Source organism: Coffea arabica, chromosome 2e (genome assembly GCF_036785885.1).
Source record: "Coffea arabica cultivar ET-39 chromosome 2e, Coffea Arabica ET-39 HiFi, whole genome shotgun sequence".
Lineage (NCBI taxonomy): Eukaryota > Viridiplantae > Streptophyta > Magnoliopsida > Gentianales > Rubiaceae > Coffea > Coffea arabica.
This window is the reverse complement of record NC_092313.1, coordinates 8,379,682-8,392,763: the sequence shown is the minus strand read 5'-3', so window position 1 is coordinate 8,392,763 and position 13,082 is coordinate 8,379,682. Positions and strand designations below refer to the sequence as shown.

At 33.7% G+C, this 13,082-nt stretch overlaps 1 protein-coding gene across 1 annotated transcript; it reads right to left on the bottom strand.

Moving 5' to 3' along the window:
* Nucleotides 1-423: 423 nt before the first annotated feature.
* LOC113730684 (uncharacterized) lies at nucleotides 424-6,711 on the bottom strand. The gene is made up of 14 exons (XM_027255544.2): nucleotides 6,339-6,711; nucleotides 4,795-4,906; nucleotides 4,508-4,620; nucleotides 4,290-4,412; nucleotides 4,023-4,195; nucleotides 3,799-3,874; nucleotides 2,974-3,060; nucleotides 2,676-2,756; nucleotides 2,539-2,571; nucleotides 1,426-1,479; nucleotides 1,283-1,324; nucleotides 1,055-1,133; nucleotides 901-971; nucleotides 424-780 (listed from the first exon to the last, which is right to left on the bottom strand). Exons 1-14 carry the CDS (start codon nucleotides 6,522-6,524, stop codon nucleotides 682-684), a joined length of 1,329 nt encoding a protein of 442 aa, XP_027111345.1. The 5' UTR covers nucleotides 6,525-6,711; the 3' UTR covers nucleotides 424-681.
* Nucleotides 6,712-13,082: the final 6,371 nt, after the last annotated feature.

Here is a 13,082-nt window from a genome sequence, read left to right as displayed (position 1 = left end):
ACTCAGGATATGCGCTTGACAACTTTGCTGGAGGATATTTATAGTTTGAAGTCTTTGTTTCGCATGTGCTCCTTTGGTTTAGTTAGTAAAGATCATAATCATGTTAGTAATATGATTAGCGTTTATGCGTTAAGCATCCTTCAAGACGAGGAACTTTGGTTTCCTTAGTGCCATAGTGCATTGGTTGTATAGTGCTTATCAAGCCTTTGCTTGATCTTGTAAAGTTTAAGTTAATCTATAAAATCACTTATTGTTTCGGAGAAAAAAAAAAAAAAAAAGCTCTAGCGCCTCAAAGCTCCCATTAACGATTCTCAAGTTTTCATACCTTTATTTTTTTTGGGCTTAAGCTTGTTCAAAGTTAACAAATGCTTGTTATGAGAAGCAAGAAGCAGGGATAATCTGAGGTCAGTGATCAACAAAATATAGATCAAGTACTTAGAGCTTATACTCGATACTCTTTGCCACTAAAGCAATCGGAGCAATTCTAGTTCTATTCATTCTTGGTTTTTTGTTCTCGAAAAAAATTATGTTAAAAAGGAAAAAAATGTATGTACATAGTAGTAGTTAGGAGCGAAACATTATCGGGTAATGGCTATTGTGCAGTCGTGGGCAAGTAGAAGGCCACAGCTTTCAAGTGGATATGACTCCTAAGTCGCCCCCAGAGGCTACTGTAAGCATAGTTTATGACAAGAGTGGTGCTTCAATGTTTTCTTCATCATTCTCTGAGGTCTGGTTTGAAGGATTCCGCTTTAGCATCCAAGCAAAAATCAGTGAAATAGCCTAAGAATAGGAAAGCATTGGAGTGAGGAGATTCTGGGCAAAAAAGTAAGTTCAGGGCTTCTGATCCATCAGGGAGTGATGGCGGGATGGGGAAGGAAGCAAGAAGGCCAAGGGGCTTACCACAGATATAGATGCACACACAAGGCTGAAACCTTTGCAGTTGAATGGTGCATTTCTTGACAGGAATAAATCTGGAGAATGAAATCATTTGTTAAGCAAAAACAAGAAAATCCTCTGACGTCTGTGTGAAATATTGCGAAGTTGCTGGACTCACTGGTCAATGGAGTCATTGCTAGTGGTGACAACAGACTTGCAATGGCCTGCACGCCCGCAACAAAACCTTGCGTCTTTCCCTGTGAGTAAAGCATGAAGCCAGTTACCCAACTAAACAGCTACCAAATTTCCATAACCTTGAGCTTTCATTTCAGTTTTTCAAATCAACCGAACTTTGAAGATAAGAAGACGTGGGGGCTAGAGAGACGGACGCATAAAGTCTACAAACCTGATCAGTGGAACTCGATGCTTGTGATATGAGAGCGTACGTCTGTTATACATTGACCAAGCTAGTTAAAATGGACTACAAACATAAATGATTCCTAGAAGTATAATAGCACACAGTAGCACATTGTAAGAACAGGCACTTACAGCAGGTTTCACAAGAATATTAACAACTCCAAAGGAACCAGCAAGGTACGGTACCTGTATTGCACAGTGGCTTGAGATCAATCAATATCTGAAGGATATTGTGGTTTTGATATCTGCTGTGGTAACTTGATGAAAAGGTAAAACAACAAAAGTAGATACTATCCGGTATATATGTTGTACTTGTGAAGACCAAATTTCATAGAATTGGAGATTACATATGAGTAGAGGTGTCAAAATGGGTGATTTGGGCGGGTTTGGGTTGGATAAAATGGGTAATGAGTATAAGTGAGTCAACCATTTATACATATTTAATTAGATGGGTATAAATGGGTAAGTCAAAAAATGAATTGGGTAACCCACTTATCCATTTATAACCCATTTATTTAACTTTTTATAAACTCATTTAAATTCATTTTTGCAAACTAAGTTATCAATTTATATCGCTCTTTGTACCCATCATAAGCCTAATTACCAATTTTTTTTTCCATTGATACTCTATGTCGCAAAATTACATATTATTTAATAATTGAATAATAAGAATATAAAAATTTGTACTAAGTACTATAAAAGTTAATATAAAAACTCAATCCAAAAATTTTGAACCCTTAACATTTTTTTCATATATATATATATATTTAAATTTTCATTTTAGTAGAAAGATAAGAAAGAGGCTAAAACTTATCATAAATTGGTAATGCTGAAAAATGAGCAAGTTAACAAACTAAGAGAAAATAAAATAATAAGATAAACCAACAAATAATAATAATAATAATGAAACAAAAGTAGTTAAAATCATGACAAAATGAAAATTTTGAAAAAAAAAATGGGTGGGGGAAGAGGAAGAGAATTCTAAATGGGTTAATTGGGTTTGATGGGTTACCCAATAATATCCATTTATTAAATGGGTATTATTGGGTAACCCATTTATACCCATATACAAAAATTTAAGATACGCATACTTATCTATTCATGGACGGGTATGGATAAATTTAGTTAAGTGGGTTGGTTTGCCACCTATACATATGAGGAAATGCTAGCTCTCGATGTCTTAATCTATGCATCTGCCACGGACATACTCTACATACATACATTTATGTAAGGAAGGGTTCATACCCATGCAGCCCATGCCAAGCCATACAGCAATGCCTGAAAATGGTAAGTACTTCTATGAGAAAAAATTCCACAATATAAGCATTCATTAAAACTAGAGAAAGTTTGAGCTTCCAGGTTAAATTAACTGGGCAACTTACATCTGCTACAGATGAGAGCAATGCTGCACACAGGATAATTTTCTCCCCAACTATCGGATTGATGCTAGGAAACACCACCAACTTGACATAAAGCACATATAGCAAATTGTAAGTGAAGAAATTGTAGATGATATAAGGCATTTTAAAAGCCTAAAAGATGTGCTTTGCTGTGCAAATTAATTATGCCTCGAGATTTTTAGGAGTTCTCATATTTGTGTCTATCGCATAGACATATGATGTTTTTAAAGTCACTTTTTGTTAGTGAATTCTAATAAAAAAGACAGGCTTAATGAACTACCTGAGAAATGATAGAACCTACTCCTACCACCATCAGAATTTCTGAAAATTGATTTTTGTCAAAACCAAAAGCTGCCTTCAGATAATACTGCAAATGTAGCAGAAGCTTAAATTAGGCTCTAATCACATCACTAAAATGCAGTAATAATGAAAACATAAAGGAGCAAGGTGCACTTAACACTCAGAATGATGTTAGCAGGATAGACCTCAATTGATAGCACACAAGAAATTCTACTAGCATAATGGCTGGCTTAATTTTTGAACAAATTATGAAAAAATATTAAGAGTCAAGAATATATATTTTCTATAACAAAGGATTATAACAAAAAATTCTTCTGCCTTCTAGAGATTCTATATCTTTAGTATCTCATTTTTACTCCAAACAAGAAAGAGATGATTGAGCATTTCCCAGATATGCGATCATTCTTCACCTCCGGGATTTCCTGGTTCAGAAGGCCTCTTAGGAAAAGGTTTTCAAACTAAAGAGGCTTTGAAGAATGCCAAACCAAACCTAGACCACAGGATTGGTAACAGACTCAACAGTAGCAGTCGTAAAAAGAGGCAAACTCACTCTGATTTCCTTCCAAATCCCCATGATGCATAAGGAAGACTATGACTTACAGTGATTCTATGGTTGTTTAAGCAAGAATTATATATGCTTCCTTCCATGTTAACTCTTTCTATGATTTATGTAACATCCAAACTAGCCAAATAAACCTCCTGATATGTTTGTCAGGGTAAATTTGATAAGGATACCAAATGAACAACCTAATTTTTATAGAATGTGAACTTAGTGAAGTCCTCTGTTAGAGTAGAGAAAACATACCAATAAGACGGTAGCAATCCCAGACATCCCCAGTTCATAGAAGAACGAAATAAGAGAAATACACTTCAGTGCTGGGCTGAGGAGAAAGTAAAAATTATTCAAGAAAGCATACACCAAAGGATTCTGATGCCCTGGAAATTTTAGGTGCTAGAGAACAAAGAAATCTGAATATGAACTACTCAACTGAAAAATTAAAGCCTTGGGAATAAAGCATACATTAATACCTGCTGATAACAATAATTGCAGCACGTCTCATTGAGTTATATCGCTGTTCAACAATCTTAAATGCCTTCTTCAAGAATGGTAAGCGTTGGTCTCCTATTGGAGCTGAAGTTACAGTCTCAGGCAAAAACAGAGCCATATAAAGAGAGCAAAAGATCAAGAGGGTAATTGAAACCTGAAATGGAAAGATTAATTTCTGATAAACAGTTTCCGAAAAATTAAGAAACCAATAACTGTAGGGTAATGCTCAGATTATTATGGTGACATGCCACAAAAATGCTATCCTCGGGAAGAAAACGTGCAAGAACATTTCCCAGGACATGGGAAGCAGAAAAAAGTCCCATCATCCAGCATAGACCAGTAGTTCTTTTGCTGTCATCGATGACATCTGCCTGTAAGTGAACAGAAAATTGCCTTTTTATCACTATTATACCACCTCGTAATGGTTTTGTCATTTGTACTCAAAAGTGTTGTGTAAAGGTGTTACCACATATGCAGCAGCAATGCAGAAAATACTTCCTTGACTTATGATGAAAGAAATTGTGCGAAGAACGTAATAAGCATACACAAAGCTCTTTGACTTACTGATGATGAGCAAACCTGCCAAAGTAAAGAATCACAGCTTCAGGAATAAAATTAAAATTTTCGAATAAAAATGTCCACAACTTCAGGAAGATTGACAGGAAAGGATAATTTTTGTATTTCAGTTGAATAGCTTCCTTTAAAAGAAAAGGCAAGGTAGAAGACAAGAATTCAAAATTTGAAAGTACTTACAAAATGGAAATATAGTAGTTGACACAGTAATAAGGAGAAGCGGCTTTCGACCATAATCATCTGAAAGTTGACCTAAAACCGGAAGAACCACCATTTTGAATATTCCAACAACCTATACGTGAGAATACTAATTAGCTTCACAAGCAAATGCATGCCATAGAAGCAAAGAAAGGAGAAGGCCAAGAAAAACACAGAAAGTAAAGCATATCAAACTATGCAACCTATAAACTTCCCACATTTTCCAATAAACAGAGCTATTAACCATGTCCAAGAACCACATTTTCCAGCAATTATTTCTTCTATTTGTAATCCTAAAATGAAAATATTATTCCAGTCCCTACCAGCGAAACATTTGCCTCGCACTTGATTCGTTTTTTGTTCACCTGTTATCACTCAAATTTGCGACTTAGATTATCTCTCCCTTAAACAGTCAGTTTGCCTTTTGGAAATTCAATCGGCAAAACAAATATATGCTAAACTGAAAGCATCATTCTCAGGCTCATTTACCTTGGGCCAACAGGTTCACCATGCTCTAACATGTACAACAACTGACATGAACTTTGAAATAATTTATTTTGAATACGTAGTGACTGAATACTTCCTTAGGCACGATTCATCTAGAAAGTCATCAGAAATGCCAGACAAGAATTCTATTATCAGCCCAACTAGGTGCAAAAGCTCATTAATGTAAGTCTTATGAAGGCTTTCAATCAAAGGAAAAGGAATACTCCAGATGTGATCCTCCAAGAAAGTAAAAATTTTTACAAATCTTAGCAAAAACAAATCCAGAAGAATAGTAAAGCCACCACTCTATCATCGTCAGTGTCCATGTAGTGACATTATTGTTAAAATATCATTCTTGAGCTGGATGAAAATAAGTAGCTATTATCTTTCTCAATGCTACATAGATTATTCGGCAACATCATCAAAATTTTCTATATAACTTTATCACCACAAGAAGGGAAATGATTAAATGAGAATAAAAAATAGTTAAATAGTTAACAAATGGTAACTGCATATTAGGAAATTCCAAACCTGCGTTATCTGCCATAGACAACACGTCAAACTGATAAATAAAATAGTGAGTACAAAAGCAGCACGCCAGATGGAGAAGTAACCATGAAGGAACAAAATATTTGGGGGAAAACTTGCAGGCACCATCAATTGACAACAACAGCCTAAGATCAGGAACTAAGGTCGTCAGAAGCATATAATTGGCTGATGGTAGAGACAATTTGAAGAATCCATTCATTATTCACCATAATCCAAACCATGATTACAATAAAGGAAGACTCCCTCGAATTATTTTATCCATCTTCTTGAAGACAAAAACAGAGAAATCCCACTTTAGGTACATATAGACACCTGCCCTGGTGCATCAAACATCGACACATACGAACAGATATACATGTAAAAGACACAATTAAAGAAGGAGGGTTGGGGTGATCATTCACCACATTCATATATCAGGATCATTCACCACCTGTCCAAGAAGCGGGGTAAGAGGGAAAAATTGAATTTCATAAAGATGTAGTAGCTCTTACAGTTTGCTGAAGACCATTGAGATAGATGGCTTCTTCGCAAGTGGAGTGGCCAGGACAAAGAGCATTAGTTGTGACATCCACAAGAACTGATTTAGTCATCTCTTCAGCAACCCAGTAAAAGCATAGCGGCAGCAGTAGAGGCACCAGAAGTCTAACTTCTCTCTTGTTTTTCCACCACCCCATCATCTTTTTTTCGTTTGTTTCTTCTCTTCTCAACACTCTCTTCTGAGTCTTCTCTGAGTCTTATTTAAAACTTGGGTGAGTCTTCTCTAAAAGTCTTTTTAAAACTTGGGGGAGGGGGGAGCAGTAAAAGCATAGCGGCAGCAGTAGAGGCACCAGAAGTCTTGTTTTTCCACCACCCCATCATCTTTTTTTCGTTTGTTTCTTCTCTTCTCAACACTCTCTTCTGAGTCTTCTCTGAGTCTTTTTAAAACTTGGGGGAGGGGGGAGCTGTGCCCCCATTGGTTCGACCGTTAATTTCAATGGCATTTTAATTCCAAACTTGCAAGAGTACAAAATAGAAAACAATTGATCATAAAATAAATTTTACACTATAGTGATCCTACTGAAATATTTTAAAAAGGTTTAGCAAGTTCACTTCTAAAAAAATACAGATCTCACTGAACATTTTTTTATAGTATAAACTCCACAAAATTCAACAAATAATTAAACCACCAATATTGATTTTTATACTAAAAGTTGATTAATGTAAAAAAATGTTCACATCTTTGTATAAAATTATCAAACCGAATGCATAATATTTGTAAGTATTTTATTTTGAAATAATTTTCATCTATTTAAATACATGACATCTAAAAATATCAATTATTAACTTTAATTATAAAGGGATTAAAAAATAAATAACTTTTTTAAGTATAAAAATTAATTCAAATATAGTTAATTCATACACACACGCATATATATATATATACTTATATATATATTCTCATAATATAAACTAAAATTGTAAAAAATTTGAAAGGCCAACTTTATTTCACACAAATATTTACATAATATAAATTAAAAATTTTAAATTTTTGGGAAGAGGGCTATGGCCTCCATTTGCCCCCATTGGTTCCATCATTAATTTCAATGACGTCTTAATTTCAAATCTACAAGAGTACAAAGAAAAAAACAACTGATCACAAAACGAATCTCATACCATAGTGATTCCAATGAAATATTTTAAAAAGGTTCAGCAAGTTCACTTCCAAAAAGTACAAGTCTCGCTGAACATTTTTTTGTAGTACGAACTCTACAAAATTCAATAGAATTAATTAAACTACCGATATTAATTTTCATACTAAAAGTTGATTGGTGTAAAAAATATTCGCACCTTTGTACAAGATTATCAAATCGAATGCATAATGTTTATAAGTATTTCATTTTGAAATCAAATAAAATATACAATTACATTTATTTCTATCCATATATCATTTATTTTCTAATATAAATTATTATTATTATTTTAATATCCATCTTCCGCAAAAACGTAATTCTTGAATGATCTACAGATTTTATCATACTTTGAACTATTGTTAGATCAATTTTAAATTTTAATTATGTTGGTACAATTTTTTAACTTTTTTCAAATTAAAATAATATAATTTTTTAATTTATTTTAATAACGTAACTTTTTTTTGTCTGTTCTGAGAAACTCAGACTTTTGATAACTAAAGTTAACCTGGGAGAGAACTTCAAAAGCCGGCAACTTTTGAAGTTTCCCCCAGACCTTAATTACCCAAACCCCAAACCCCCCCCAACCGATGTGGGAAAGAAACCCCCACAAGGGGTGCCCCGCTGCTAAGAGATAACGACCCCCCAAACACCCACTAAGAGGTTTCTGTTTTTTTTGTCTGTTCTGAGAAACTCAGACTTTTGATAACTAAAGTTAACCTGGGAGAGAACTTCAAAAGCCGGCAACTTTTGAAGTTTCCCCCAGACCTTAACTACCCAAACCCCAAACCCCCCAACCGATGTGGGAAAGAAACCCCCACAAGGGGTATTAATAACGTAACTAGTAATGCCACTATCCGTCGGTTCAACTGACAGTGCCACAGACAGGGTACTATGTTTTCAAGTACTTATGATGGCATTGAATAAGGCTAGTGGCAGTTGACACGACAACAGTCAAATTGAAAACAGATATAAATCCACAAAATTGCTTGTACTGCACTACTGCTGCAATGCTCCTCTCCCTTGCCAGTTGGCAATGCGGCATTGGGCTTCAATTGGAAATGATGCAATCCCATTAAACGTACTACGAATAGGAGAAGGCCCTTGTCCATAAATAATTGGAAAGAGTAACGTTAAAGTTTGGACGTTGGAGGACGGAAATCGTCAAAAAACCCCTCTTTTAGGAGTTATTTTATATACAGCCCCCAAAGATTTGGTCATATTGCAACTAACCCCATGCTTTTTTTATTTGAGACCAACGTCCCCCTCCAGTGGGCTTCCTCTTGTCCATTTACCAATATGCATACGCATTCGATTTGCTTTCTGTAAAATTACGAAGTTTAAATACTCATGAATATGGATTTATGATGGAATTTCAGGACTCTTGCAAATTCTTTTTGGTTAACTAAGCACGGGGCCTGTTCATAGTAAGTAAAGTGAAATTTACATAATTTTATGTACAGATTACACAAGGGAATAATGGCGGGCGTGCGCCCGGTCGGCAGACAAGAAGCACGTGAGGGCCGTTGATGTTCGTGTGCCCAGTAATGGCTTCCATGCACACAATGACTTCATCTTTCTCATCTATTGTTTTATGATCTCTTGCCCATAGCAACAAGGGATTTAAAGGACGTCATCTTCATCTTCATATGCTAGGTAGCTACACAATGATGGAGCAAGGGGGCTGAGGCCCCCTAAGTTTTGAAAATTTTAATTCATAATATGTAAATATATATATATAAGTCAAAGTTGGCCCTTCCTAATTTTTTATAATTTTAATTTATATTATGAGAGTTTATATATATATATATATGTATCTCTGTGTGTGTATGAATTAACCACCTTTTGATTTAATTTTTTTTTCAAAAAAATTATTTATTTTTTATTGTACTAATTATTTAACATTCAAAAAATTAAACATATAATTTGATGATCCATAGTAAATTGACCCAATTTGGTGTATTATAATAAAAGACTCAATTCATAATTATCAATGGGCTAACATAAAAATAATTACTTTATTGGTCCATATACAAATATACACCTTAGCCTAATTGATAAAAAATTTAAATTAGTGATCTATTCTCTTGTTGACTCATATACAAATATACAAATAATTACTTGAAGGTTTGGTGAAAACAAGAAATTGAGAGATATATCGTGTTATTGGCAGATTGATTATATTTGTTCTCACTCTTTCTGTATCAACTGCAACTATGAAACGTACATTTTCAATTGTGAATATAATCAAAATAAAACTTCAAAACAAGATAAAAGATAATTTCTTGAATAATTGTCTAACAATATACATAAAAAAAAGGATGATCAAAATTTAGCACTGATTCAATTATAGATGAATTTAGTTATATGAAAGAACATAAAACTCAATTTACTTTTAAGAAAAGATGTTGAAATTTCAAGGTATGCTAACATAACTTTTATCTTTTATTAATTGAAAATAGTTATATTATATTGTATAGTTATATTTTATTTTTGTACAAATGACATATTGAAGCATCTTCGCATAATGTACAATTTGAGCAGTTTGTTATGTTATAAGATATTTAATCAAAGGTTATTTTTTGTTCTAATTTTTGTTATGACTATGCTGCATATTTATGAAATAAGCATACCTTTATAATTAAAATTAAAATTTGATATTTTAAGATGTCATATATTTAAAATGATGAAAATTATTTTGAACATAATATATTAAAATAATTTTGTTCAGAAAAATTTTGGCCCCACTCCCAAGGAAAAAATCCTGGCTCCGTTTTATATTCTATAGAATGGACATTTTCAATTATGAAAATAATCAAAATAAAGCTCCAAAACAAGATAAAAGTTCATTTCTTGAATAATTGCCTAACAATGTACATAAAAAAAAGAAGTTATTCGAAAATTTAGCATTGATTCAATTAGAGATGAATTTAATTCTATGAAAGAACGCAAAACTCAATTTACTTTTAATAAAAGAGGATGAAATTTCAAAATATATTAACATAACTTTTATCTTTTTTTTAATTAAAAATAATTATATTTATATTACATAGTTATATTTTTGTTTTTGCACAGGTGACATATTGGAGCATCTTCTCATAATGTGCAACTTAAGTAGTTTGTGATGTTATGAGATATTTAATCAAATATTATTTCTTATCTTAATTTTGGTTATGACTATGCTGCATATTTATGAAACAGATATAATTGAAATTAATATTTGATATTTTAAGATGTCATATATTTAAATAAATAAAAATTAGTTTGAACATAACATATTAAGATAATTTTGTCCGAAAAAATTTTGGCTCCCCCCTAAGGAAAAAATCCTGACTCCGTCACTGTAGCTACAGAATGAAAGTTTCTCAAGATTTTTCCTCTAGCATAATAAATGCAAACCTAAAGTTTTCACGACTTGAATAAACTAGTCGTTTGAAACCGACGGTTGGTTTTTCAACTTGATTGACAAAATGACATCTTAGGTAACGTGTATTACCCGAATGTTGTTAGAAGATTTTATCATGCCTTTTCATTCTCATTTTGGATAGATTGAACTAGGAAGTAATCGAATCTAACTATTCGTGAACAGCTTGTGAGTAGCTCAATAAAAAATTTGACTTGTACTTGGTGATATGATGCATTTTAGTGGGTTATTTCACTGCTATTTCGTAGTTGTTTGGACTAAATGTCGCTCTATTGAATGGATTCTACTCAGGATTGGTGGTTTGTATTAATTGCAGGAAGTAATGCTGAAAAGTGCTGAAAATCAAATTTCAGAGGACTTCTTGACATTTAGGCGTGCCCACACCAAACCCCAACCCAAAAAAGCCATACTCAGTCGCACGTGGGAAGCTCCAGAATATATATTGAGCGAGGCAGCAGACTACAACTTTGGAAAGCAGTGGGGCCACTCCCAAGTTAAAGAAAGTTATCTGTAATAGGATTTGTTAATTAGGAAGCTTTTGGTAGTCGGTTACCGACTTCTTAGGAGAAAAACTAGGATGAAATATACGTTTTCTCTCTCTGGTAGGGTCTGGCCGAAATTGGGAAGGAATTCCTTCATCTTTTTGGTGGCTACCAACGGGGAAAGAGATTGTACTTTTCCTAAGACTTGTTTTTGACTTTGTTGTGGCTTTTGTAAATAATTAGGAAGAAACCAACAAGGCAAGTCGCCATTGTTGACTTGTGGTTCTTGTTTTTTACTTTTGTTTGACAAAATTGAAGAGAGCAATCAGACACTCTCGTATGCCTTGGGTTGGAGACAATTAAAAGCAACAAAAATTTCTTATTCTTTTCTTCCTCGGTTGACCGCAATTGAAAGGGCAGAAATTGATAACTTTTCCCAAATTCTCTACGCATAGCTTGTTTTCCATTAATGGAGAACTAACTCCCTAATTCTAGTCAAGGGGACAACTGAAGATTTGGTTCGGCGATTACTGTGAGATCTAAATTATTTTAACTGTTTCCTTTATCTATTGGTATTTATATGTTTCCGGCATTTAATTGTTATAGCTATTATATATGATTGAATAGTGCGCAATATTTAATTATTCACATAGGCTATTTTGCTAATTAGGGGTAGTTGGATCCGTAATTGTTCGATTACCTCTGTCCCGGTAGCAACTGGCGTAATTGAACTTATGTTAGGAAAACATACGATCTAATTTAAATAAACCCTCGTAGCGTATTTGTTAGTTAGGATTGGGTCTTTCTAAACCTTAATGCAATCTAGAAATTGTGAGGACCCGTTCTTTCTAAATATTTTATTCCAACCTTTTTAGACCCAATTACATGAAATTATGGCTTACATGTATTTTTAAAATGACTTGTTTCGAAAATTAATTTTTGGAAAGCTAGATTAGTGAGAATGACGAATACACGTTTGGAGATAATGACCGATTTGAGAGTACAATAAATTTGGAAAATTGGAGACTTGTACATTAGCCTTGAAATAGGTATTTTTATGTTTAAATACTCAAGTGATAGTTAGTTATACTATCATTATAAGAATTTCTTGAAAAATTCATTTTATCGCGCACAAATCGGAAGTACGCGTTTTCACCCGCGCGATTAATTAAGGGACTTTAGACTTTTATTTTTAGACTATTAAGAGTGAATAATAATAGTATGAATGAAAGTACATTAGAGATTTAGTGCATAAGTGAAATAAACTCGAGAGGAAACGAGCACGAAACGCGCACATGCGCGCGGGAAAAAGAGTTGACATTTGAATCAATGAGAGCCACACATTTTAGTTTCTCATGAGAGCATCACACTAGATTAAAACCCTCCACATGCTTACCTCAATTGGCGCCTCTTTTGCTCCCATTTCAGCGTGCAACAACAAGGGAAAAGAACCAAACTTGCTCATCAAATTTCTTCTCTAAATCTTCATCAATCCTTCACCATTTCACCTCAAATTTTAACCACACCTAACTAACCACTTGAAGACCACATCAAGCTAAGAAAGGAGGCTGCTCTCACGGTTTTACTTTGGCTAAGGAGGACCGAAAATTTTTGCTTAGTTCATCAAGAGAGGTAATAGACGATCAACCTTGAAATTCTTGG